This window comes from Bufo bufo, chromosome 5 (assembly GCF_905171765.1).
Source record: "Bufo bufo chromosome 5, aBufBuf1.1, whole genome shotgun sequence".
NCBI classification, from domain to species: Eukaryota; Metazoa; Chordata; class Amphibia; order Anura; family Bufonidae; genus Bufo; species Bufo bufo.
The window spans coordinates 135,054,637-135,082,469 of NC_053393.1; the positions used below are offsets into that span (position 1 = coordinate 135,054,637).

The 27,833-nt window shown below is 42.8% G+C and overlaps 1 protein-coding gene across 3 annotated transcripts in view; it reads left to right on the forward strand.

Moving 5' to 3' along the window:
- The window catches only part of RB1CC1 (RB1 inducible coiled-coil 1), a 139,947-nt gene that overhangs the window by 37,334 nt on the left and 74,780 nt on the right, over positions 1–27,833 (forward strand). For all 3 annotated transcript variants that reach the window (XM_040434505.1, XM_040434507.1, XM_040434506.1), the window contains exons 3-6: positions 3,385–3,511; positions 5,705–5,875; positions 10,068–10,270; positions 13,241–13,628. In XM_040434505.1, coding sequence (XP_040290439.1) covers positions 3,385–3,511; positions 5,705–5,875; positions 10,068–10,270; positions 13,241–13,628 — 889 coding nt within the window. The remainder of the gene's footprint in view (positions 1–3,384; positions 3,512–5,704; positions 5,876–10,067; positions 10,271–13,240; positions 13,629–27,833) is intronic.

The window sequence follows — 27,833 nt, forward strand, 5'->3', positions numbered from 1 at the left end:
TCTATTGCTGCGCTGCCTATGCCGTTCACAGCGCTCCGTGCTGATGAATGGCAGTGAAATTATTGTGCATATTCATATGCATTAGACATTTTTTAGGGAGTAAAACTGGCTGTACAGGCGTCTATGGCGCTTGTACAGGTGTTATTGCGACCTCTGTGGACAACTATTAGATCGGTGGGGGTCCTACCGCTGGGAACCTCACCAGTCATGAAAATAGGAGGCCCCTACACAGTGCAGCCCCCAAAGTGAATGGAGCAGCTGATCAGGCATGCGCTCTGCCTGTCTATTAATATTTATGGGAGTTCCAGAGACAGTCAAGTACAGCGGCCATCTGTGGAACTCCCATAAAATCATAGAAATGAATGGTGTGGCCACATGCATGCCCGGCTGCCTGCTTTGTTTTGTTTTTTTTGTTTGTTTTTTGGCGGCGGGGGGAGGTTGCTGTACTGGTTAGGGCCCCCCTGTTCTCGTGATTAGTCGGGGTCTCCCACTGGGAGCTGTTGAGGCCTTGGGAGTGTAGCGCTCCTTGAAAAGAACTCTAGGATGCCATGGTTGCAATTTACCACAGCATCTGAGGGGTTAAATGTCCGTGATTGACGTTATCGCCAATCATGGACATTGCCTCTGGGTGTCTGCTGTGTAAAACAGCAGGCACCTGGCGGCTATGGAGCATGCTCGGCTTCTGAGCGGGCGCCACCTTTAAAGAATGGAGTTCCGCTGTACATGTACGGCAGAGATCTGGAAGGGGTTAGTAGACTATTCAAGCCTGTCCATTCACTATCAATGAGTGATCTGCAAAGACCTGCTGACAGACGTCCTTTAAAATCCACACCACGCTTCAATTTATGTTGCAGCGTGTGGAGGAGATTACTTCAACTCTAATCCACTTTAAAGGTACTGTAAAATGTGTGTTTGTCACAATCCATGGTGGAAAATCCACAGTGTACCCGCATCATGTGAACATACTCTTAATGAAGGAGCTTAGTCCGTTGCCTGTGATGCTGAATTTTCAAAGATATTTGTATTCCATCCCTGTCTATCGCAGTAGAAATATACTTAAAGGGAACCTGTCACCGGGATTTTGGGTATAGAGCTGAGGACATGGGTTGCTAGATGGCCGCTAGCACATCCGCAGTACCCAGTCCCCATAGCTCTGTGTGCTTTTATTGTGTAAAAAAACCGATTTGATACATATGCAAATTAACATAAAAGAGTCATATCTTGCTTGTGTGACCAGAGAAGAGTCATATTTTCAAGCTCTGACTCATCTCAGGTTAATTTGCATATGTATCAAATCGGTTTTTATACACCATAAAAGCACACAGAGCTATGGGGACGGGGTACTGTGGATGTGCTAGCGGCGATCTAGCAACCCATGTCCTCAGCTCTATACCCAAAATCCCGGTGACAGGTTCCCTTTAAAGGGTTCAGCTCTGAACCCAGACATACTCCCATTTTCACCCAGACAGCCCGCTGATATGAGCATTGCAGCATGCAAATCTTTTTGTGGAGATCCGGTGACGTACTGGGCTCTTCATAGAGTGACCTATGCAGAGGCTTCTGCCCAGCAGTGAGCCCAGTCATGTCACCCGCACTGATGGCCAGGCTTTAGCGCTGTCCTAGCCTACAAACCTCTAGCATGCGTTAAATAATCGCATCTAATATATAAAATTCAGTGTGTGTATGTCCGCAAAAGGAATCCGCACCATGGCATTTACAATCCTAACATTTGGCACACAGGTACAACAGTTGCCGGGGAAGGTTTTAGACCGGGTCTCGGCTCTCTAGCACATACTATTCCTGAGATATTCCCAAAAAAATCATTAGCCAATAGAAGCCTGGTCACATGACCCTTATCAGCCAATAGAAGCTTAGTCTCCACATACACAGTTTTACACCAGGTTTCCATAACAACCTAGCTGTTTTTCTTCACTGCTGTAGGTCAGCTTTAAAGGGGCAGGGCACTGTGGATGACACTGTTAAGGTAGCGGAGTGCTGTGGAGGTCACAGTTAAGGGGGCAGGTAGGGTGGCCATTCAGGCCACTTTCAAAAGCCACGCTTTGGCCCTGTTAGGCCATGCCCCCTCCCACCCCACAGCTTACGGGGATTGAAAAAGTGAAGTTAAAAACCAACTTCTGTCAGCTGCACGGGTGGGGGGGGGGGGGGGGGGAGGGTGACTTTCTCCCTGCAGCTCACGCTCAGACAGCACAGTGCTTAGGTCACATTTTAAGGAAACGGAGCTCTGTGGAGGTCACTGTTAAGGGGGCGGGTTATTGTGGAAATCACTGTTAACGAGACGGGGTCACTAATAAAGGGGTGGCCGCAATGGAGGTCACTGTTAAAGGGGCATGGTGCTGTAGATGTGACTGTTATAGTGGATACTGTCGATATCTTTTAACGACACACACAAACATTAAATGAAATAGATGAAATATACCCCTGCGAAGCCGGGTCATTCTGCTAGTCTTTTATATTAGTTGTTGTTTTTATACCACTGCTGAAAGATGATTTCCTCTTACCGAGAGTCCAAAACTAACAAAGGAACTTGGCACTTTTGTTAATTCTCTGTGGCCATTTTATACATTTGAGAAAGAAAGGAATATCTACGTGTCTTTGCTTGGTCACTATAAAGGGGAACAGTGCTGCAGTAACCAGGTGGATGGAGCTATGTAGGTCCGATACCTGATTCTGATGCTGGAGCTCTGCGGGAGGAGTGCCCCCTGATTTGCTATCTTAAGGGTAGGTCATCAGTAAGAAAGTCCCAGACAGCCCATTTAATGACTGAAGCGAAGCTGTCACCAGGTTCATGCTGCCCAATTCTTGTGGTCCGAAAAAAATACGGATGGCGTCCATGTGTATTCCGTATTTTGCGGAACAGAACAGCTGGCCCCTAATGGAACAGTACTATCCTTGTCCGTAATGCGGTTCAATAATAGGACATGTTCTATTTTTTTGTGGAAAGGACATGTGGACGGAATGCACACGGAGTAACTTCAGTTTTTTTTTTTTTTTGCATACAGTCCGCAAAAAAAACGAACGGACTCGGAAAGAAAATACGTTTGTGTGCATGAGCCCTAAATTGTACCAACCTCCTGTCAGAAAGCAGGTGACAAAAATGTGTTCTCCTCAATCTTGCATCCATTTCTTTACATTTTCATGTGTCCTTGAATCAGGGCTTTTAAACCAGTGCTCCATTAACTGTGGGAGCCAGAATTTCTTCGTAACATTGCTGTCAAGAGCACACACACTGACTGACGAAGGGCCTCCACCACAACATTGCTCGCTGCAGCCCCCTGTGACAGAATGGGGTTTTTGTGGCCAAGGGAATGTGAATGAAATAAAACATTAAATAAACTGTTTTTTTTCCCCTCTGTTTGTACACAGGGTGACTGACCTTAAACATGCTATTCAGTCTAAGTACAAGATCTCTGTTCAGCACCAGATACTTGTCGTAAATGGAGGAGAATGTATGGCACCTGACAGAAGGGTGTGCAGTTACAGCGCTGGTACTGTAAGTATTAATGTCTCATTATATTTTATAATCTGATTTAGATTTCAGTTTATGTTCATTAACCCCATAACAGTTTTGCCCGAGCTTGAAAAAAAGACCTAACAGTTCAAGTTGAGCAGAGTTTTAACCCCTAATATCTCGGGATCGGTAACAGCTAGAGATATGGACCTGGGATTTTTTTTTATAAAGCTGACAGTCTAAGCACACAGCATTATTTCCTCTACTTTGGGAGATATCGCTGTTAGAAATCCGGGCGGGAATGATAATATCTGAAAGTGAAAGCAGGTTTCAGCTGCTTTCACTCCTGTCCCAGTTTCTAACAAGTCTCTCTCCCGATATAGATAGTAGTGGAGCTATATCTCCCAATGTAGTGGAGATAATGCTGTGATTCTGGTCTTATTTTAAAAGTTAGATTGTCAGATCCATATCTCTAGCTGCCACCCAGGCCAAGATATGAAGAGTTAAAGCAGCCCTCTCCATTTCAGCTTGCTGTGATCTCAGCCAGCCTGGTGGAGGAGGGTCAGGCAATGGGGGAGCTGACTTGCTTTAGGGAGAAGAGAAAAAATATTAAAAAAAATATTAATTTGGCACACAGTGAACGCTGCAAAAATAAATTCCACAAAATAATGTGTTTTTTATCTTTCCCCCAAAAAAATAAAAGCAATTTAATACAGTATATGAACTAAATATGGTTCAAACAGGTCTCGTACAACTAAGGCTACTTTCACACCTGCGTTATGTGCGGATCCATCTGGTATCTGCACAGACGGATCCGCACCTATAATGCAAACGCTTGTATCCGTTCAGAACGGATACGTTTGCATTATTCTTAAAAAAAAAAAGTCTAAGTCAAAACGTTTTCAATTGCACCATATTGTGTCAGTGAAAACAGATCCGTCCCTATTGACTTACATTGTAAGACAGGACGGATCCGTTTGGCTCCACATCGCCAGGCAGACACCAGGACACCAAAACGCTGCAAGCAGCGTTTTGGTGTCCGCATCCAGAGCGGAATGGAGGCGGAACGGAGCCAAACTGATGCATTCTGAACGGATCCTTATCCATTCAGAATGCATTGGGGCTAAACTGATCCGTTTTGAACCGTTTGTGAGATCCCTGAAACGGATCTCACAAACGGAATTCAAGACGCCAGTGTGAAAGTAGCCTAATTTGAAGAAAAAAAAATACCATTGGTTACTGGTTCTTAAAGGGTTTGTCCAAGTCATGTAAAATAAAAATTAAGCACTGTAAATCTAATGGTCTGTTCTAGCCCTTTGTTTACATGCAGTTGCAGAGCTGTGGGGGTGTGAAACAACAATCTCTGAGGTTTTCCTCATTAATATTTTTGGGTGTCAATAAAGACTGCCTTTCCCTCCCCCTGCACTGCAAAAGGAGTGAATAAAATTGATACCTTGACTGCTGGAATCCTCATGTTGTATGTCTGGGACTACAAGTCTCAGCAGTGCAGTACAATGACATTGCTGATACACACAGGATCTTCCTTCTACCTGTTCTTGTGCAATGCTCTGCAGACACTTCCTTACAGCCAGCAGAAGAGTACAGAGGAGAGAACTCCTCCAGTCTTTGTCAGCTCTGTGTCTGCATGGTGAGGAGGGAGGGAAGATCCTATGCACAGCACTTGTCTCTTTACTGCCTGGAGAAGAGAAGACCCTGCAGCTTCTCAGTACTTGAGGCAGAGCCTCCAAACCTGTGCTGCTGATGGTGGAAGGGGTTAAACTTTGCTGAAGAATCCAATGGGAAGGGAAACACAGGGCAGGCAGCTCAGCCAGCAGATTGGGCAGTGCAGGGGGCACTGAAGCAGTGGAGGACTGTTTGGAGTTATTGGGATTAACTGAGAATATAGTCTCCCTTTGGCTTCTAAATATTTTTCTCCTTTTCTGCTCCTGGCTGGGTATGGGTGGGTGGAAGAATGCTGGGATGAAATTGGATTTATTGTAAATTGTAAATATGGGAACTTAAATAAAGCTTAAAGAAAAAAAAAACCTTCCCGGGAGGCGACCATGTTTGAGGCACACTGTGCAGCAGAGTGTGTTTGCTTTATGGCACCTTCATTGGAAAGGAAAGAGATTCCATTGCAGTCGATGGCACTACCAGACGTATCTTTCGTCATTCACAGTACAGTGGCACCTACACTTTGGTCATTCTGTATTATCGTTTGTTTTGCCAACACAGGACACCAATCCAATATTCCTCTTCAATAAAGAGATGATATTATGTGAACGGCCTCCGGTCATCCCGAGGACAACATTTTCTGCCGAGAATGAAATGGAATTAAAAGTTGAGGAGTCCCTTATGATGCCTGCTGTTTTTCACACTGTCGCCTCTAGGACACAGCTCGCAGTGGTAAGAAATGTGCTCTTTTTCTAATGGTCAGTGCTTAACCCCCTCTAAACTGGACTGGACAGAGAGGTGAGCAGTGTGCAAGTTGTAAGTAGGTTTGAGTACAGTTTATTTATTGGATTTTTTCGGAATTAAAATGAGGCGATATTTGCAGGTCATCACGTCCAATCCAAACAAACTAAAGCTGATCACAATCTCTTCTCAAACATGTATTAAGGATAAATTTACACAACTGTGAAAAATGGCAGTTTTCAGAACCATTGAAGACAATGGGCCTATTCACACCTATTATTTTAACAGCCAGTGAATAGCGACCGAAAAAATATGGGACATGTCCTATTTTGGGCCGTTTTCAGAGACCCCATACTACAGGGAGTGCAGAATTATTAGGCAAGTTGTATTTTTGAGGATTCATTTTATTATTGAACAACAACCATGTTCTCAATGAACCCAAAAAACTCATTAATATCAAAGCTGAATATTTTTGGAAGTAGTTTTTAGTTTGTTTTTAGTTTTAGCTATTTTAGGGGGATATCTGTGTGTGCAGGTGACTATTACTGTGCATAATTATTAGGCAACTTAACAAAAAACAAATATATACCCATTTCAATTATTTATTTTTACCAGTGAAACCAATATAACATCTCAACATTCACAAATATACATTTCTGACATTCAAAAACAAAACAAAAACAAATCAGTGACCCATATAGCCACCTTTCTTTGCAAGGACACTCAAAAGCCTGCCATCCATGGATTCTGTCAGTGTTTTGATCTGTTCACCATCAACATTGCGTGCAGCAGCAACCACAGCCTCCCAGACACTGTTCAGAGAGGTGTACTGTTTTCCCTCCTTGTAAATCTCACATTTGATGATGGACCACAGGTTCTAAATGGGGTTTCAGATCAGGTGAACAAGGAGGCTATGTCATTAGATTTTCTTCTTTTATACCCTTTCTTGCCAGCCACGCTGTGGAGTACTTGGACGCGTGTGATGGAGCATTGTCCTGCATGAAAATCATGTTTTTCTTGAAGGATGCAGACTTCTTCCTGTAGCACTGCTTGAAGAAGGTGTCTTCCAGAAACTGGCAGTAGGACTGGGAGTTGAGCTTGACTCCTTCCTCAACCCGAAAAGGCCCCACAAGCTCATCTTTGATGATACCAGCCCAAACCAGTACTCCACCTCCACCTTGCTGGCGTCTGAGTCGGACTGGAGCTCTCTGCCCTTTACCAATCCAGCCATGGGCCCATCCATCTGGCCCATCAAGACTCACTCTCATTTCATCAGTCCATAAAACCTTAGAAAAATCAGTCTTGAGATATTTCTTGGCCCAGTCTTGACGTTTCAGCTTGTGTGTCTTGTTCAGTGGTGGTCATCTTTCAGCCTTTCTTACCTTGGCCATGTCTCTGAGTATTGCACACCTTGTGCTTTTGGGCACTCCAGTGATGTTGCAGCTCTGAAATATGGCCAAACTGGTGGCAAGTGGCATCTTGGCAGCTGCACGCTTGACTTTTCTCAGTTCATGGGCAGTTATTTTGCGCCTTGGTTTTTCCACACGCTTCTTGCGACCCTGTTGACTATTTTGAATGAAACGCTTGATTGTTCGATGATCACGCTTCAGAAGCTTTGCAATTTTAAGAGTGCTGCATCCCTCTGCAAGATATCTCACTATTTTTTACTTTTCTGAGCCTGTCAAGTCCTTCTTTTGACCCATTTTGCCAAAGGAAAGGAAGTTGCCTAATAATTATGCACACCTGATATAGGGTGTTGATGTCATTAGACCACACCCCTTCTCATTACAGAGATGCACATCACCTAATATGCTTAATTGGTAGTAGGCTTTCGAGCCTATACAGCTTGGAGTAAGACAACATGCATAAAGAGGATGATGTGGTCAAAATACTCATTTGCCTAATAATTCTGCACTCCCTGTATTGAAGTATCGGTAAAGAATAAATCAAGGCAACTGGACTAACTGTAGATTTCTTGAAAACGTTTCACTCGTTCTTCCAACGAGCTTTCTCAATTCTGAGTGACTGTACAAGAATTCTCTGGGAATAAATATGTAACCGAATCAACATCTGGTAATTATACCCAGCATGGGGTCAGAGGTCATTATACCCAGCATGGGGTCAGAGGTCATTATACCCAGCATGGGGTCAAAGGTGTTGATACCATTATCCTAATTGGAGTCAGTAGGTGATAATGACCTCCCAGAAAAAGGTGTCAAGACCGCATTGTATGTGGCAGACAATAGATGTCTAAGCCCCCCGCCTCTATTCAAGCTTGGCTTCTCCATTTTTACGTAGATGGCCTCCTTCACACCTCGTTTGTACCAATCGGCCTCCTTATCCAAAACACGTACTTGACTGTCTTCAAAGGTGTGACCTGTTTCTTTTAGATGTAAGTGCACAGCTGAATCTTGACCAGAGGTTTTGGCTCTTCTATGCTGAGCCATACGCTGATGTAGTTGTTGTTTTCTTTCGCCGATATACAGTTCTGAGCATTCCTCATTGCACTGAACTGCATACACAATGTTGTCCATCTTGTGTTTAGGCGTTGGGTCTTTTGGGTGAACCAGTTGTTGCCTCAGTGTGTTGCTGGGTTTAAAGCAGACAGGGATGTGATGTTTATTAAAAATCCTTTTGAGTTTCTCAAACACCCCAGCTACATATGGGATAACCATATTCTTGCGTCTGTCATGCTTCTCACCCTCACTGGTAGTGCTCTTTCTTTTCCTTCCTTCTGTTTTGACAAAGGCCCAATCTGGATACCCACAAGATATAAGTGCGAAGGAGGCCATCTACGTAAAAATGGAGAAGCCAAGCTTGATTAGAGGCGGGGGGGGGGGGGGGGGGGGGGGTTTAGACATCTATTGTCTGCCACATACAATGCTGTCTTGACACCTTTTTCTGGGAGGTCATTATCACCTACTGACTCCAATTAGGATAATGGAATCAACACCTTTGACCCCATGCTGGGTATAATGACCTCTGACCCCATGCTGGGTATAATTACCAGATGTTGATTCGGTTTCATATTTATTCCCAGAGAATTCTTGTACAGTCACTCAGAATTGAGAAAGCTCGTTGGAAGAACGAGTGAAACTTTTTCTAGAAATCTACAGTAAGTCCAGTTGCCTTGATTTATTCTTTACAGATATACCATGACCTGGATAAATGAGAACCTTCACAGACATACTATTGAAGGGGGATGTTTTTAATGGCCGTAGAACGCACCCATATATATAAAAAAGAAAAAAAAACAGGCATTAAAAACATACAGTTTTGCTGTTTTTAATGGCCATTCTTTTAATATTCATGTAATGTTAGTTGTGCTCCATTTAAAAATGCTAGTGGCTGGGAGATACAGCTGATCCGATATTAATGTCCTGTCCTGAAGATAAGTCATCAATATTAGTTGCCCAGAAAGACCTTTAAGGCCTCACACACATGACCGTATGTATTTTGCAGCCTGCAAATTGCAGATACCTTCCCCGTTGCATCCACATTTTTTTAAGGACCCGTTGACTTCAATGGGTTTGTGGTCTACATTTGCAGCAAAGTATATGAAATGTTCCATTTTTCTGTGAAACGGAGATACGGATGCGTGTCCTTTCTGCAAAAAGGTAGAATATGTCTGCAAAATGTGGACCACGGACCCATTGAAGTCAATGGGTCAACAAAAAAATAAATGTGGCCACTGGCCAGCACACGGACTGCATCCGTATTTTGCGGATTTATGGTTTGTATGCCGCAAAATGGACACTGTTGTGTGCATGAGACCGAATGCTGCAGAAAACGTATTTTTATCTCCTGGAAAGGGTACAAAATCAAGGGTTAATAGACAGTCATTCTGTCACTTGGAGGAAAGAATTGCACAATACCCCTGCCCTGATATCACTTCTAGTATTTGTAATTTTGTAATCATAACTTAAGAAATGTTAAAATGAATTTTACACAACATAAAGTCTAGTCTTTATGTATGTCATTGAGGCAGAAGTGTTCATTTAAAGTGGTTGTCCGATCTCGGCCTTTCATGGCTGGGGGTGTCGGAGTGCCAGCTACTTGGATGTTTCCATATCACCACTTCCAATGGTTGGCAGTCATTGCGGTTATTCCCATCTTAATCATGAAAGGCTGAGAAAGGACAACCCCTTGAAGAGATTTATTTTATTTTTTTATCTCCTCGCAGGAAATGTATGAGGTAGCCAAGAAGCTTTGTTCCTTTTGTGAAGGTCTGGTACATGACGAGCATCTGCAGCATCAGGGCTGGGCTGCTATTATGGCCAACCTAGAAGATTGTACGCATTCATACCAAAAGCTGCTTTTCAAGTTTGAAAATGCCTACTCAAAATATATACAGTCTGTAGATGATATAAAGATGAAGTTAACCAGGTAAGTTGCCAGAATATGAGCGTCATCTGATTTATTACAAGGGTATTCCCATCTTGTAAAGTGATGACTAGAGATGAGCGAACTTCTGTTTTAAGTTCAGCGTCTAAAGTTCGGCTTCCGGTTAGCGGAGGATCCCGATATGGATTCCGAATTCCGTTGTGGTCCGTGGTAGCGGAATCAATAATGGCCATTATTGATTCCGCTACCACGGACCACAACGGAATTCGGAATCCATATCGGGATCCTCCGCTAACCGGAAGTCGAACTTTAGACGCCGAACTTAAAACAGAAGTTCGCTCATCTCTAGTGATGACATATCCACCGGGCTGTGCAAGGCATGCAGTCGGCCCTGTTCACTTGAGTAGCGCTGTACTGCGGTTCCTTCCAAAGCAGGTGCCTGGGACACTGAATTGCAGAGAAAAACAGTGATGGGGACTCAGCGCTCCACCAGTGCTGCAACCCCTTTCATTTTCAGGGCCATTGGTGGTCACAGATATTGGACCGCCGCCAAGCAATCCTAGCTGTTGTTACTGCTGTATTGCACATACACCTTTAGGGCTCGTGCACACCACCATGATTTTGTTGGCATCCGATCTGAATTTTTTGAAGAACGGATGCGGGCCCATTCACTTCAATGTCCGCATCCATCTGTCCGTACCGTGGCATCTGCAAAAACATAGAACATGTCCTGTTCTTGTCTGCATTACAGACAAGGATAGGACTGTTCTATTATGGACCAGACATTCCATTACGCAAATGCACACGGCCAGTATCCGTGTTTTGCCGATCTGCTAAAACGGCTGCGCTTGTGTACTCGAGCCCTTACACTGTGTCGTTTGTCTTAACAATGAACAGAACGGATTCTCATAGATTCAGCATCCTGATATATTAAATTACCTTTTCTGCATTGCCTGTTATATGCACTCATTATTTTTGACCTTTTTGTTTTTAATTTCTTTTTAAGTGTTTCTCATGAGGCAGACACGCTGCAGATTTTCCATCCTATTTAAGCAGACAATCCACAGTATTTCCAGTAGAAGCAAAGTGGATGAGCGTTTCCACACGCTGCAGAAAACATTGACCTGTGGTGCGAATCGTAAATCTGCAGAGTGCTACTTTATGCTGCAGATTGTCACTTTAGATTTTCGTGCTTAGGGTCAAGTCTCTGGCAAAATCCACAACAAATCTGCATGTCTTGCCACAAATTCATCTCAGATTTTTTTCTGCCCCAGTTACATCCAATGGGAAGATGACCTTATTAGTACTATGCAGGATATTTATCAATAGGGTACTGAGGGGAGGTAACCAATTGGGGGTGTGTCCCTGCACAGTCTCACTCTACCCAATCAGTGATGCCATTTTCAGTCTGTGCAGAGACACCCCCCCAACTGGTTACCACCCCTCAGTACCCTTACTGCAGACTGCTAGAAATTCATTCATAACTTCTAGTAGAAATAATAAAGGAATGGCACAATATACAGACATAAGAATAGATGCTCCAGAATTGTTATTACATGGGGAAGGCATGAAGCTATTAAAACAGGCACATCAGGAGTGCTGAAGGGGCTTCTTTAAAACGACTTTTTCAGGGGTGTACTGTTTGTGATGAACATAGTAACCCGAGTAATAATTTATCCAATCAATTTTTGTAGTAGTGCTTTTCTTTTAGAGCCATATTAAAGAACATAGAGAAAACCATAAATATCAGTTCTCTTAGGTGGAGAAGAATCTTGTATGTATAAAAAAAAAAGTAATGACATCTATATGTCTCATCTAGTTTAATGGTATCTGGCTATTGCAGCATTTACAGCGTCACTGTGGTTACGTTTTTATTACATGAATTAAAGGGGATGCGTCACCTGTTTTATGGTGTCCAAACTAAGGGCAGAATAAACTAGTGACACACATCCCCCTGAGCAAAACTCTGGGTTACTATCTATAATTGCCCGCGCTGGTTTGATATGATCTTGTACCGGGCAGCATGCCGATGAGTCCTGATATATGTGAGCTCCTAGCTTTCCACGACCACCTGCTGCTAAACTGTCAGTCAGAGGAGACCATTCATTTGAGGACTCATCGGCATGCACTGGAAATGTTAGGACTGACAACTTAGTCCGAAAAATTGGTGACAGATCCACTTTAATGCTCATGTTTGTCACCGCTCCTTACTCCATGTCTGTTTTTTTCCAAATACTTGTATTCCCCATGAAATAATACATAAATTGACAACTGGGTGTTACCCTTTGTCCCTGCACATTCTGATCCTGTCAGCAGTGATTGGAGCAGCATGGTAGATTTTGCTGATATTTGTCCTGTTTTTGCAGAGTTTCCGGTCCCTCTCTTGACACGTCTGTTGTAGCAAATTCTTGTTTTCCTTAGAATATAATAATTCTGGAGCATCTTTACTTGGAATGTAGTGTTCTCCCTCTATTATTTCTCCTGGAAATTATGAGGGAATTGACAAGTAGTTGTCACCAGTCAGGGGGTGTTTGATGATAGAGTCAGGGGTAGTCTGGCATCGGGTTTGGGCATGGACAGCCATGCTGAAATTTAGCTGAAAACTCACCGGTGGCTGCGCCCTTTCTGCCTCCCCCTTTTTTTCTATGGGAGCACTAAGGATCGCGGAGGGTTGGCTTAAATGTCCCTTCTCGTTGTGTGGCCGCTACTATAAACTGCCACTCCACAATCATTGGCGCTACCTCCCATTGAGAAAGAATGCATCCGCTGGCGGGTTTTCGGCAAAATTATGGCGTGGCTATTCATTCCAAAATTAGTCCAGGATTAGTAAAAAAAGCTCTGTTTTTTCTTTAAAACGTTGTCACTGAAATCTGCCATGCCTCACTTATAAATAAAATTGTCAGTGTTTTGGGGGAAAAAATGCAGATCTTTTCAGGCATTCATTCATGTAACGTCAGTGAGATGGAACGCACACAGTCCTAAGTCATTAAATTCTTTGAATTCTTTTTCTAGTTTAGGAACCGCTGTTTCTGTCATGGCCAAGATCCCGCTGCTAGAGTGTCTAACTCGACATAGCTATAGGATGTGTTTAGATAGGTTGATGTCTTCTACGGATGGAGAAGGTGATGAACTGGAAGCTGAGAAGACAACTGACTTGGTGCAATATGATGAAACAAAACAGAGAAATCCGGCTTTATTAGCGTCTCTGTCTACATCGGGAGAACATGTGTCGCAGGATGTACATGACAATCGTACAGAGCAAGAGAACCCAGAGTTTGTGGACCCTATGGACGAGGAAAGCCCACTCTTCAATGTGTCACTGCTGGACTGGATAAATGTACAGGATCGGCCCAATGATGTCGAGTCGTTGGTCAGGAAATGTTTTGACTCTATGAGCAGAGTAAGTGGATGACAAACCAGTCATGGTCATTGGATGTGATTATTTAGGGTTTCTCAAAACCGGTCCTCAGGACCCATCTACTGGTCAGGATTTCAGAATATCCCACAGTATGAATACCTGTGGTAAGTCCTGAATCATGGACACTAATTATATCACCTGCTCAATACTAAGGAAATCCTGAAAACATGACTGGTAGGTGGGTCCCAAGGACCGGAGTTGAGAAACCCTGACTTAGAATAAGTGTGATATGTCTATGGATTTACAGTCATCTCACCTAGCCTGGTCTATGTTCAGCCACATAAACTACACTTTAATAGTTTCCAGTGAGTGACTGAGTTGGGTGCTGAAATCCATTTCAATTTGGGAATTTAGGTGACCTTCAGACTTGGTAAAGTTGCAGATGACTACAGGAAGGAAAAGTTGTGCGACAGTCACAAGATTTCTGGTCTTGTTGCAGTGGTTGTAATTGTCGTACAAGTTATGTTCCATAAGGAAACATTGTGATCACACCAGCCCGCCACTTTACTGTGACTTCAGTGGGCCCAAAGACACATTGCAGTCCTAGAGAGGTGTTTTCGGGGTGGACGCAGCATTCACAATAGAACAATAAAAATCCCCAGACTTCAGTAGACTATTAGACCAGGTGCACATGCCTAGCACATCCGTTTTTTGTGTCCCAGCCCGAACGCCAGTTTACAGACCCGAAGTCACAGCATTATAGTTATCTATGATGCTGTGAGTTAGCTTCAATTAAAGAGGTGTTCTGCTTTTCCCATATTGATGATGTGTCCTCAGGATAGGACATCAATATCAGATCTGCGTGGCTCCAACTCTTGGCACCCCTGCGATCAGCTGTATGAAGAGAATGTAGCACTCCTGCGAGCACAGCATTCTCTTTAATGTTTACCTGCTCACCGTCGGTACTGCAGCGGCGAGCAGTAATTACGGCTCCTCCATCCCATTCATTTGAATTGGGACGTAGTGTAACTACAATTGCTGTGTTCAAAGTGAATGGGATGGAGGAGCTCTAATTACAACTGCTCGCCACAATGTTGACGGTGAGCAGGTAACCATTGAAGAGAACGCAGTGCTTGCAGATCGCTGCATTCTCTTCATTCAACTGATCGGCGGGGTTGCTTAGAGTAGGATAGGTCATCAATATGGGGAAAGCAGAAAACCCCCTTTAAACCTGCAGTCGGGCGTGGTCTGTCATATATCTTCTATATAAGAATCTTCATATAAAAGAGAGGATAAAAAAAAAACCATAAAAATTATATTATCCTTCGGGCGGACATAAACACACCTCTAAGTTCTTTTTATCAAGTATCTTAATTTGATTTGTGCAAGCAGTGAAACAAAGGGACAATTGTATATGCAAAAAGATATAATCGTTTATTCTAAAACAAAGAATATAAAAATCAATACAATTGCAAAACAAATGATGAAGTTACAAAATAATACCCAAAATGTACCACACGGTGGTGTGAACACACCCCTATCTGACCAACACAGTGTGACTTAGTGATTTATGACAACCAGTGTCATACTTTTAACAAACAGACTAATATACCAACAGAAACTTATGTTTATCAAACAGGCTATAGTAATAAAAACACGGATTATACAGGAAAATAACTGTTATCCCTTGACTCTGTTTTCCCATGACCAATCAAAAATATATGATATTAATATGATAAAAAATTCAGCTCGGCAATCAGACTATGGAAAATAACTTTCCAAGGGTTTTAGTCCTCTTTTCAAATAATGTCAGATATATAATATAATTATGAAACTATAAATTTAACCTCATACAGCAAGTGTGCCTCAAGGATATGAACCCTTATCATGTCATGGCTTAGCCATGAAACAACCTTGTTCCCTCCAGACAGACATGTCTTAGGAAGTTGGTATACTCCCCATAGATAACCCATATCCTTAGCAATAACTTTTAAATACAATGTCCATTTATGTTCACAATTATTTTTATATAAACTGAACTTGCCATAAGCTCATCTTGGCTTCCTCAGCCACATAATAGAACTTTGGTTCAAGCTGATTTTATTCTTAAAGGCAATGAGATGAGCATTCATTTTGGTTATAATGTCATTAGATAATATTGTATACGTATGAAAATGCACAACAGGTCACACATCCTAAACATGGAGGCATAAAACGGTATTCCAGTTAGATGAAATGATTCCTTATTCACAGAAAGGATGAGCTTGTGCTGTGCCGCTCCATTAATTCTCTGAGACTGCCGGAGATAGCTGAGTACAAGGGCTTGGCTGTCTCTCCAGGTCCCATAGAGATAAATGGACTGGCAGTATGTTAAGGGAAATATTAATTATTGATATTTGGGTCATCTCAATAATTAATATTCATGAATAGGTGTGAGTCGTCTGTAGATGACTCCGCCTATTTATACTAAAAATACTAACTACCTCAGTTGCCTTACCTATTTACTGAACTAAACTACGTGCGACTTACTGCTACAATAAGAGTATACACTGTATGTTATGACTAAAGAAATATTTATTACACAATACAAAGTCTATTGTGCTATATCATATATATATATATATATATATATATATATAATATCTCAATGGTTATAAATATATATACATATAGACGCACACACCACAGTACAGTAATACAACACAGCAAGATAATATTACACCTAACTACACTACACAGTACAATATAATTCCAATTCCACCCCACAATCTAACTATACATTACACACTTACTTACATACGTATATTTCAGAAACAGCCCAACCTGGCTACACACTGTGTCTTTACGGGGTAAACACAATAGTGGCACTGCAAGGGTTAATATATGATGCAGGCCAGGGATATACTACAGGGAACACAATGGAGGCTAGGGGTGAATTGGGGTAAATCAGGGCAGAGGTATTAGGGGTACATCATGGGTTAATATTGGTGGCAGCAGTAAAGGGGTTAATGCAATGCTGGAGGGAAAGGGTTAATTGTAGACACGGGGTATGTGGCACTGCAATGCAGGAGGGAAAGGGTTACTCAGCCATCTCCAGGGGCACGTGGGGCTCTGCCTCTCTTCATGGCCTCTCTTCCTTCATGGAGCTGTTCAGTCCATCTTCCTTCATGGAGCTGTTCAGTCCATCTTCCTTCATGGAGCTGCTCAGTTCATCTCTTTCTCTCCCATGTGTGTCTCTGTTTGTGGTCCAGTCCCAAGAAAAAGAGCCTTTTTCCTGGCTTGGGCTAATATAAGCCCAAAAGCAGCCCCCCTCCTCAACCTAAGGTGCATGGATATGACATCATCGTGTGCATGTGACGGAATGCATGCAATCAGACTGTAACGGATGACTGCTAGTTGACCCCCTGAAGCTCGGGATCTGTACAGACAAAGGAATCAAAGGAATTCCTGCCCAAGGTGTAAATGTGAGAGACTCCCCCCCCCCCCCCCCCCCCCCTCCCCAGATACACAATGGCACCACACACACACACCCATGTAAGGTGGGGGAGAGCATAATAACTAGGCTGATATATATTACACAACCTGGACATTATATAAGTGTGTGTATATATATATATATATATATATATATATATACACACACACACATACAGCGGATATGAAAAGTACACACGCCTGTTAAAATGTCAGGTTTCTGTGATGTAAAAAAATGAGACAAAGATAAATCATTTCAGAACTTTTTCCACCTTTAATGTGACCTATAAACTGTACAACTCAATTGAAAAACAAACTGAAATCTTTTAGGTAGAGGGAAGAAAAAATATAAAACTAAAATAATATGGTTGCATAACGGTGCACACCCTTAAACTACTACTTTGTTGAAGCACCTTTTGATTTTATTACAGGACTCAGTTTTTTGGGTATGAGTCTATCAGCATGGCACATTTTGACTTGGCAAGATTTGCCCACTCTTCTTTGCAAAAACACTCCAAATCTGTCAGATTGCGAGGGCATCTCCTGTGCACAGCCCTCTTCAGATCACCCCACAGATTTTCAATCGGATTGAGGTCTGGGCTCTGGCTGGGCCATTCCAAAAAGTTAATCTTCTTCTGGTGAAGCCATTCCTTTGTTGATTTGGATGTATGCTTTGGGTCGTTGTCATGCTGAAAGATGAAGTTCCTCTTCATGTTCAGCTTTCTAGCAGAAGCCTGAAGGTTTTGTGCCAATATTGACTGGTATTTGGAACTGTTCATAATTCCCTCTAGTTTAACCACTTCAGCCCCCCTAGCTTAAACACCCTTAATGACCAGGCCACTTTTTACACTTCTGCACTACACTATTTTCACCGTTTATTGCTCGGTCGTGCAACTTACCACCCAAATGAATTTTGCCTCCTTTTCTTCTCACTAATAGAGCTTTCATTTGGTGGTATTTCATTGCTGCTGACATTTTTACTTTTTTTGTTATTAATCAAAATTTTACGATTTTTTTGCAAAAAAATGTCATTTTTCACTTTCAGTTGTAAAATTTTGCAAAAAAAACGACATCCATATATAAATTTTTCTCTAAATTTATTGTTCTACATGTCTTTGATAAAAAAAAAATGTTTGGGTAAAAAAAAAAAAAATGCGTAACACAGTAGTGGATAGCTCACCACCTCTCCCAAACGGAACTGGTGCTCTAGCCTAATAACTGATCACCCAATCAGTCAGGAAATAATGCAATAGAAAAAATGTAAGGCTGGCACTCAAATATGTGGTACTATTGAAGTGACAATTTATTTAGACATAGAGTTAAAAACCAAATATGGTATGCACAATAAAATACAATCGATTAAAATATGTGGAAAATATAGAAAATATGAAGCCGCAGGATGAAAAACTCACTGTTGGTTTGCTACAATCAATGAATATTTGTAGCTATCCCCTTAGAAGGCTCAGATATGTCCCCTTAGTTGTATCTGCAAAGAAATCCTTTGGAGCAGTTGCTCTATAATATAGGATTATATCCTCCTTGAAATAGTCCTCTGATTGGAATACAAAATGTTCCGAGGTCGGCACTATGGCCGGGTGATACTAACAATTCAGGAAGAAATGTTCCGACTGGTGTTGATACACCACAAGATAAGTATAGGGCTGCAGGTGAGAGGTAAAGCTAAACCGTTTTTTTTACCCTTCTGGTTCGGGGCCGGTGGCTGCTTGTCGCTACTCACCACACTGCGCCGGCTTCTCCTCACGCTGTTTGGCGTCCTCGTTCGAGACGCGTTTCGGGGACGTCTCTCCCCTTCCTCAGTGGCTCACTGAGGAAGGGGAGAGACGTCCCCGAAACGCGTCTGGCATAGTTCACCCCCAGAAAGAAGGACCCGGAGTCATTAAGAAAGCTTTGCAAACTTTCTTTGGATGCTGGAGCGCTCCACAGGACTTTGACTTGAAATTACTCCGGAGAAGAAACAAAACCCAACAAACTGACGGGCAAATCCCGCGAGACAACCATCACGTGGTACGGAAGTCTCGAACGAGGACGCCAAACAGCGTGAGGAGAAGCCGGCGCAGTGTGGTGAGTAGCGACAAGCAGCCACCGGCCCCGAACCAGAAGGGTAAGAAAAACGGTTTCCCAGTCGGAACATTTCTTCCTGAATTGTTAGTATCACCCGGCCATAGTGCCGACCTCGGAACATTTTGTATTCCAATCAGAGGACTATTTCAAGGAGGATATAATCCTATATTATAGAGCAACTGCTCCAAAGGATTTCTTTGCGGATACAACTAAGGGGACATATCTGAGCCTTCTAAAGGGATAGCTACAAATATTCATTGATTGTAGCAAACCAACAGTGTGTTTTTCATCCTGCGGCTTCATATTTTCCACATATTTTAATCGATTGTATTTTATTGTGCATACCATATTTGGTTTTTAACTCTATGTCTAAATAAATTGTCACTTCAATAGTATCACATATTTGAGTGCCAGCCTTACATTTTTTCTAAAAAAAAAAAATGGTTTGGGTAAAAGTTATAGCGTTTACAAACTATGGTACAAAAATGTGAATTTCCGCTTTTTTAAGGAGCTCTGACTTTCTGAGCACCTGTCATGTTTCCTGAGGTTCTACAATGCCCAGACAGTACAAACACCCCACAAATGACCCCATTTCGGAAAGTACACACCCTAAGGTATTCGCTGATGGGCATAGTGAGTTCATAGAACTTTTTATTTTTTGTCACAAGTTAGCGGAAATTTTTTTTTTTTTTTTTTTTTCGTACAAAGTCTCATATTCCACTAACTTGGGACAAAAAATAAAAACTTCCATGAACTCACTATGCCCATCATGAAATACCTTGGGGTGTCTTCTTTCCAAAATGGGGTCACTTGTGGGGTAGTTATACTGCCCTGGCATTTTAGGGGCCCAAATGTGTGCGAAGTAGTTTGAAATCAAAATCTGTAAAAAATGGCCGGTGAAATCCGAAAGGTGCTCTTTGGAATGTGGGCCCCTTTGCCCACCTAGGCTGCAAAAAAAAGTGTCACACATCTGGTATCACCGTACTCAATGGGGCCGTAAAAAAATGTGGTCCGCTTTCGTATGTCCATGCCGCCGTCCCATAAAAAAGATTGAACAGGTCCTATTCTTGTCCATTTTGCAGACAAGAATAGTCATTGTTAAATGGGTCCGCAAAAAAACGGATGCAAACCGGACGACATTGGGACATCATCCTTATTTTTTGCGTATCTACATTTTGCGGACGGCAAAATGCAAACAGTTGTGTGAATGCAGCCCAAAACTCAGACAGGACCTGCAGCTCGCCAGCAGATCCCCGCACAGATTAGCCGCATTGTAATTTGCAGCGATAATGAAGCGCACAGAACTTTTAAGTGTTATGTCTATGCCCAGCCTTCGTGTTCACATGGCCAGCAGATCCGTATGATAGCCTAGAAGATCTTACACAACAGCGCTGCTTTGGCCTGTGAAACATCCTTGTGTAATCGGATGAAGTTCCTTGAAAATGGAAAAGTTGACGTTTCTTTACAGATAATATGTTCAACCTCGGCCATAAATATATCAGCACTCCTATGTTGTAGCAGATACGGCCAGATCAGAAGATGACGCAAGGGCTTTGAAACTAACTTTTTACTTCTGTTGACTATAAGGAATTAGAATTTCGCATAATGTCTGACACTTAGTATTTCAGAAAGTTTTGAAGGAATAACCTGGGGCAATATTTCACTGGAGGGGTAGGCTCTTTGCGCACAAAGGCATAGCGATCTAATTGATGCAGTGTGCCGAGAAGTAATCAGTTTAATCTGCTCACAGAGATGACAACCGCTTATTTCGGACCACTGAGTTATGAGCAGCGTAGGATACTTCTTCAGCTGCACCAAGTAGGACAGAGCCAGGTATCGGATGGCATCGCACCCCATGGCATTTTGGCATTGGGCACGTAAATAAATCCTGTATCATAAGCTGTCTAAAACCTGCACCGAGAAGGAGCATTTATGTTTGTATTAGTCTGGTGTGTTCCCCTCTTACCCAAATTGCTATATTTTGCCTGCCCCTCTTCTAACATGTCCGTTTTTGCAACTGCTTGTATTCCCCATGTTAAGACAATTCTGGAGCATCTATTCCTATGTGATGTGACATTCCTTTATTATTCCTCCTAGAAGTTATGAATTGATTGCTAGCAGATTGCAATGAAGGTCCAGATGGGTGTGTGTCCCTTCACAGTCTGAACATATCCAATCAGTGCTGCCATACCCCATCTGGACCTTTACCGCAAACTACTAGCCATTCATTCATAACTTCTAGCAATTCTCTGATGTGACATTCCTTTATTATTCCTCCTAAAAATTATGAATTAATTGCCAGCAGTTTGCAATAAAGGTCTAACTGGCTGTTTCCAGGTGGGATTGTGTCCCTTCTCAGTCCGGAACATATCCAATCAGTGCTGCCAGTGTCATGCTATGCAGGGACAACTCCCCCCCCCCCCCCCCCCCCCCAAAAAAAAAAAGAAGCTAGTAACACATCTGCCCATCTGGACCTTCATTGCAAAATGCTATTCCTTCATTCACAAAATAAATGGTACAACATAAATTCATAGGAATGGATGCTCCAGAATTGTTATTACACGGGGAATGCAGGTGGTTACTAATACAGGCATGGTGGCAGGTCTGATACTTCATAGATGCATGTGAGAAGATGGTACTGGAGAAAAATGGGAACTAGCAATGATTTCTGGAAGAAGAGGTCTCTATAGGTTGAGACCCCTTTGGCACTGCTTAGAGATTTATGTTACTGAATATCTTAACAATATTCTAAGTAAAGGGCTGTGCAAACCATTTACACTGTGTTTAGAGGGAACCTGTCAAGTCCATTATGCTACATTTGCTGAGGGCTACATAGTGTAGTTATATACAAAATGGTTTCAGCATTCTGTCACTTAAGGGTTAACGTGAAGTAGTTTTTGAGGACATACATATAAACTTACATAGTTTGTGGCCAGAAGGACATGGCCTCCACCTACAGATTGGCCCATTCTCGTTATGCTCCGTAATAGGGAGAAACCTGTTAATCAGCGGCCGGAGGGCAGGGAGAGCTGTGTGTCACTGGACTCCTCGCTGGCCACACACTGCACATGTCTGTCACTACACTATGTTCCCCCAGAGAGGGCAACACGAGGGACCTGAAAGTTTCCTTATGAAATCTAGGAGCATGCCATTGTGGTTTTAGCACTCACTTGCGAGCCCTTGCCTGCTGAAAAATTGGCGGTGGTCTGAGTTCGAATACAGAAGACGTCGTGATGGGCGCAATTGTCCGTCGCCCATATTTTTTTCGACACAGTTCAAAATTGTTCTCCTCAAAGCCTGTCTGTAACATATACCTAACCAGAATTATAAAATACATCTCAGTCCCAAAGACTTTCCTTGTGATCCATGTGCTACACATGTTGGTGGCACTTGCACACAAAAAAACACTTCTTGAAGGAAATTTATCACCAAATTTTGTATTTTCTGCCAGTTAAAACCAGATGGTGACATACATCTTTTTTTTATTTTTTATTCTGTTTCTTGAACATTATTATGGGGCGGCCATCTTGCCTGAGCTGTTCTTAACATCATTTAGAAATCATTAAGAAAATAGCTTTACGGCAGCCTCATGGTCCAAACACAATGGACAGGAAGGGACCCCATTGACTTCTATGGGAGAGTTTTCTAGACATGCTCTGTGCCCTGTGCAGAGGTCACTGTACAAGGAAAGAATAGATAACATTTGACAATCGCCTATCATGAATGGTGGATCCTGTCTTATCTACACAGCCTGTCCAGAAAAAAAGTCACCACCTTGATTTAACTAAGCAAATAGGTATTAGCCTCCTATTGGATAATTACTGCATGGGCGATTATCTTTCAGCTGGCAACAAGTTAGGCTACTTTCACGCTGGCGTTTCTGGGTCCGCTTGTGAGATCCGTTTCAGGGCTCTCACAAGCGGCCCAAAACGGATCAGTTCAGCCCCAATGCATTCTGAATGTATAAGGATCCGTTCAGAATGCATCAATTTGGCTGCGATTGGTCTCCGTTCCGCTCTGGAGGCGGACATTAAAACGCAGCTTGCAGCGTTTTAGTGTCCGCCTGACGATGTGGAGCCATCTTACAATGTAAGTCAATGGGGACAGATCCGTTTTCACTGACACAATATGGTGCAATTGAAAACGGATCCGTCCCCCATTGACTTTCAATGTAAGTCAAGACTGATCCGTTTTGACTTAGACATTTTTTTGAATGAATAATGCAAACGGATCCGTTATGAACGGATACAAGCTTTTGCATTATCGATGCGGATCAGTCTGTGCAGATACAAGACGGATCCGCACCGAACGCAGGTGTGAAAGTAGCCTTATTTAACCCCAACTCTTGCAATGAGTTGCTTCTCATTTCTTAAACAACCATGTCGAAAGACACATCTCGTGGTCGTGGAAAAGATGTTAGTCTGATTGAGAAGGGTCAAATCATTGGCATGCATCAAGCAGAGAAAACATCTAAGGAGATTGCAGAAACTACTAAAATTGGGTTAAGAACTGTCCAACGCATTATTAAAAACTGGAAGGATAGTGGGGACCCATCGTATTCGAGGAAGAAATGTGGTGATAAAAAAATCCTGAATGATCGGCGATCACTTAAACGTTTGTTGAAATCAAATCGAAGAAAAACAACAGTAGAACTCAGGGCTATGTTTAATAGTGAAAGTAAGAGCATTTCCACATGCACAATGCGAAGGGAACTCAAAGGATTGGGACTGAACAGCTGTGTAGCTGTAAGAAAACCACTAATCAGTGAGGCAAACCAGAAAAAATGGCTTAAATTTGCTAGGGAGCATAAAGATTGGACTCTGGAGCAATGGAAGAAGATCATGTGGTCTGATGAGTCCAGATTTACCCTGTTCCAGAGTGATGGGCCCATCAGGGTAAGAAGAGAGGCATATGAAGTGATGCACCCATCATGCCTAGTGCTTACTGTACAAGCCTGTGGGGGCAGTGCTATGATCTGGGGTTGCTGCAGTTGGTCAGGTCTAGGGTTCAGCAACAGTATGTGCTCCAAGAATGAGGTCAGCTGACTACCTGAACATACTGAATGACCAGGTCAATGGATTTTTTCTTCCCTGATGGTACGGGCATATTCCAAGATGACAATGCCAAGGATTCATCGGGCTCAAATTGTGAAAGAGTGGTTCAGGGAGCATGAGACATCATTTTCACACATGGATTGGCCACCACAGGGTCCAGACCGTAACCCCATTGAGAATCTTTGGGATGTGCTGGAGAAGGATTTGCGCAGCAGTCAGACTCTACCATCATCAATGCAAGATCTTGGTGAAAAATTATCGCAACACTGGATGGAAATAAATCTTGTGACATTGCAGAAGCTTATCGAAACAATGCCACAGCCAATGCATGCCGTAATCAAAGCTAAAGGCGGTCCAACGAAATATTAGAGTGTGTGACCTTTTTTTTTTTTTTTTGGACGGGCAGTGTATATACAGAGGTGGTATCATTACAGGCAGGATTAGAATGACAGATAGGCAGATAACTGCAGTAAAGTGATCTGTACAGACCAAGAAGTGGCGCCGACTATTAGGCGTAGTGGCCAGTGCGAAAACTGCATTATTTCATGGTTTTTGTTTAAATATAATAAACATGGAAAATTCAAAATAATATAAAAAATTATTTTAAAAATATCTTGAGCAAAAAAACAACAACGTGATTTAAACTGTAGGTCATTTTCTGATTCCCTTTAAATTTTTAATACGAGTCTTACACGGCCGTTAACGAAGCGGCAGGAGCATGCTCCGTCCGATGCTGAGATCATTTTATTCTCCCCTCAACAGTCAGAGAAAATCTGATCCTCATTTTCGATCTTTACGACATCTGTTTTACAGATCGCTGTGTCAGACAATACTGAGGGACATCTGTGTAAAAAGACTGGGTGTTAACGTTTTACGGAAACTGGCTACAGAATAATTGGGCGTATGAGCTGCTGCAGGGGCAATCCCCCTAGGCACACGACCCACAAGCTTGTAATTTTATCCTTAGTGTATACTTCTGTCTATAGTTCTGCAGAAAATCATGTGAGACTTGTAAAGCACGAAATAATCTTCACTGCAAAAATACTATTTCTAGAACTGCGTTCGAAATGTTCCATCTGGAGCTGCCTGACTAATGAGCTTAACTACTGGCACCACATGAAAGTAGCGAATCTCAAAAATGAATAAGGCCGCTATTGCATAATGCGGGCGCGCATGGATCATTTTAGTGGAATCTGTTGTGTTTGTGTTGGAGACACCACGTAAGGTCAGAGGAGGAGGTGACAGGCCATGAAATGGATTATTCCCCTTCACTTAGAAAAGCCGGTTCTCTCGCTCCAGCGTTCATCGCTCGGCTTGATAAGCACCGTCTTCATGAGGGATTTGATTGTATTTTTCTACTGTGTACATCTAATGGCAAATCTGACCAGAACAAGTAGAGGATCCCGAATATACTCCAATGATTTGGTCATGGTGGAGGCAGTTCAAAGCTTGATTACCACCAACATTTCCTCTAAGTAACCCATTAAAAATAAGTTAAAAGCTCCCAAGCGAAGCGTACAGCTTCATTTCCGCCGTTACTTCATACCTTTTTGATCTTAGTTCCCAGTGAAGTCAAGCGGTGGTTTTCCCATGATGATGTGAATTGTGGTATCAGACACTGAGGGTATGGGTGTTATTCTTCATAATGACTTCCGTCTTAGGTTGAGTTCACATCAGCGTTCAGCCTTTCCGTTCTCCTGCTCCATTATAGGAGCAGGAGAATTGAAAGGGCGCATTCGGCACATAACGGAGCCCACGGGCCCCATAGACTATAATGGGGTCCATTCGCTTTACGCTCAGAAGATGATTTTGGAGGGGAGACAAAAGTTGTGCATGCAGGACTTTTGTCTCCGCTCCAAAATCATCTTCTGAGCGGAAACCTAACGGACCCCATTATAGTCTATGGGGCCCGTGGGCTCCGTTCGGCTCAGTTATGTGCCGAATCCATCCTTTCCGTTCTCCTGCTCCTATAACGGAGCAGGAGAACGGAAAGGCTAAACGCGGATGTGAACTCCGCCTTAGGCCGAATGCCGAATGTTCTGTATTACTGTACAGCAGCGGCGGCATGAAGCGCACGGCGTCATAGCGACCAATGACGCCGTGCGCTCCTGCTCTGAACAGGAATCCAGCCCGGCATACCACGGACCGCTCTTAGTGTGTTGACCTTTAATATCATGTTACGGTCTCAACTTGCGTAAGATGATGGTTTACTCTAAGGCCTCATGCACATGACCGTATTTTTGGACCCATTTATTCTTATGGGGCCTCAAAAAATGCGGACAGCGCACGACTGTCATCTGTGTGCTGTCCGCATCAGTGCAGCCGTTACGCAGGCCACAGTATATGTCCTCTTCTTGCCCATTTTGCTGACCAGAAGAGCCATTTTTATAATAAGGACTGAGGAAAGAGCGACACACCCACGGCCAGTATCCTTATATTGCAGATTTGCGGTTTGCCAAAGTGAGATGAAAGTACCGCCAGCACATTTTATGGTATCTTTTTAGTGCCCTGTAGGTGTTTTGTGTGTGATAGACATGAAAGCTGTGTAGTTGGCACATTCTGACAGAATTTAGCAGTGCAGGTTTTTAAATCTGCAACATGTCAACTTCTTTTTCCAGTTTTCACTCCGGTTTTTACCCCTTTCAGGATAGAGCGGTGAAGTTGGGAGCAAAATCACATGCAGAATGTTCAGCAGTTTTTTGGACAAAGAATCAGCAACATGACCCTGCTTTAAAGGGGTTTGTTTGCCTCATGGGCATTTTAACCAGCCCCAGGAGCATAAACCTGTCAGGAAGATTACAGTCCGGGGGCCAAAAGATTGTGCACAGTGACCTGTTACCTGTTCATATGTGCCCGCGTTACTGAGTAGAATGAAGTTTTAATATATGCAATTGAGCCTCTAGGAGCAACAAGGGCGTTGCCATTACACCTAGAGGCTCAGCTCTCACTGCAACTACCGCAAAACATCATTTTTCTCAGCAATGTGGACACATATGGACTTGGGACTAACACAGATGCCTTCAGCTGCCAAGTGCACATGTAACAGGTCAGCCAGTGTCATAGGGACAGATCTGCTGACAGATGCCCTTTAGATTCCAGGGGGCTGGATTTCTACATCAAATCTGCAACAATAGTGCTAGATTGTGGATTTCTGCTGATTTCTTTTGGGAAAATCTGCAATAAATCTGTTCACTTTTTACGCAACAGAAGTTCACACACTGCAGGTCATCTTCCATGCAGACACTTTCTGCTGCACGTGTAGGAGATTCATTGAAATCTCATCCACTTGCCTTGTGCTGTATTTTGATGAGGATTTTTCCAGACCACAGTATACCTGTCTCCATCTATCCTCTTTTAGTCAGCTATAATATAATACAAAATGCCGTATACTGTTGGTGGAGAGCGACAAATACTGGCGTTCCTACCGTACACCAGGGAGTTTATTTTGTATATTAGGCAATGGCTATCAGAAAATGTGGGATGTGATCATTACTAGGGATGAGCAAATTTTATGTTATGAAATTCGTTTGCTCTCCGTTTGGTGGTAAAAGCAGAATTGCGTTATGGATTCCGTTACCAATTCTATGATGGAAAGCCTTTAGAGGCATTCCGTTATTCATTCCGTCATAATAGAAGG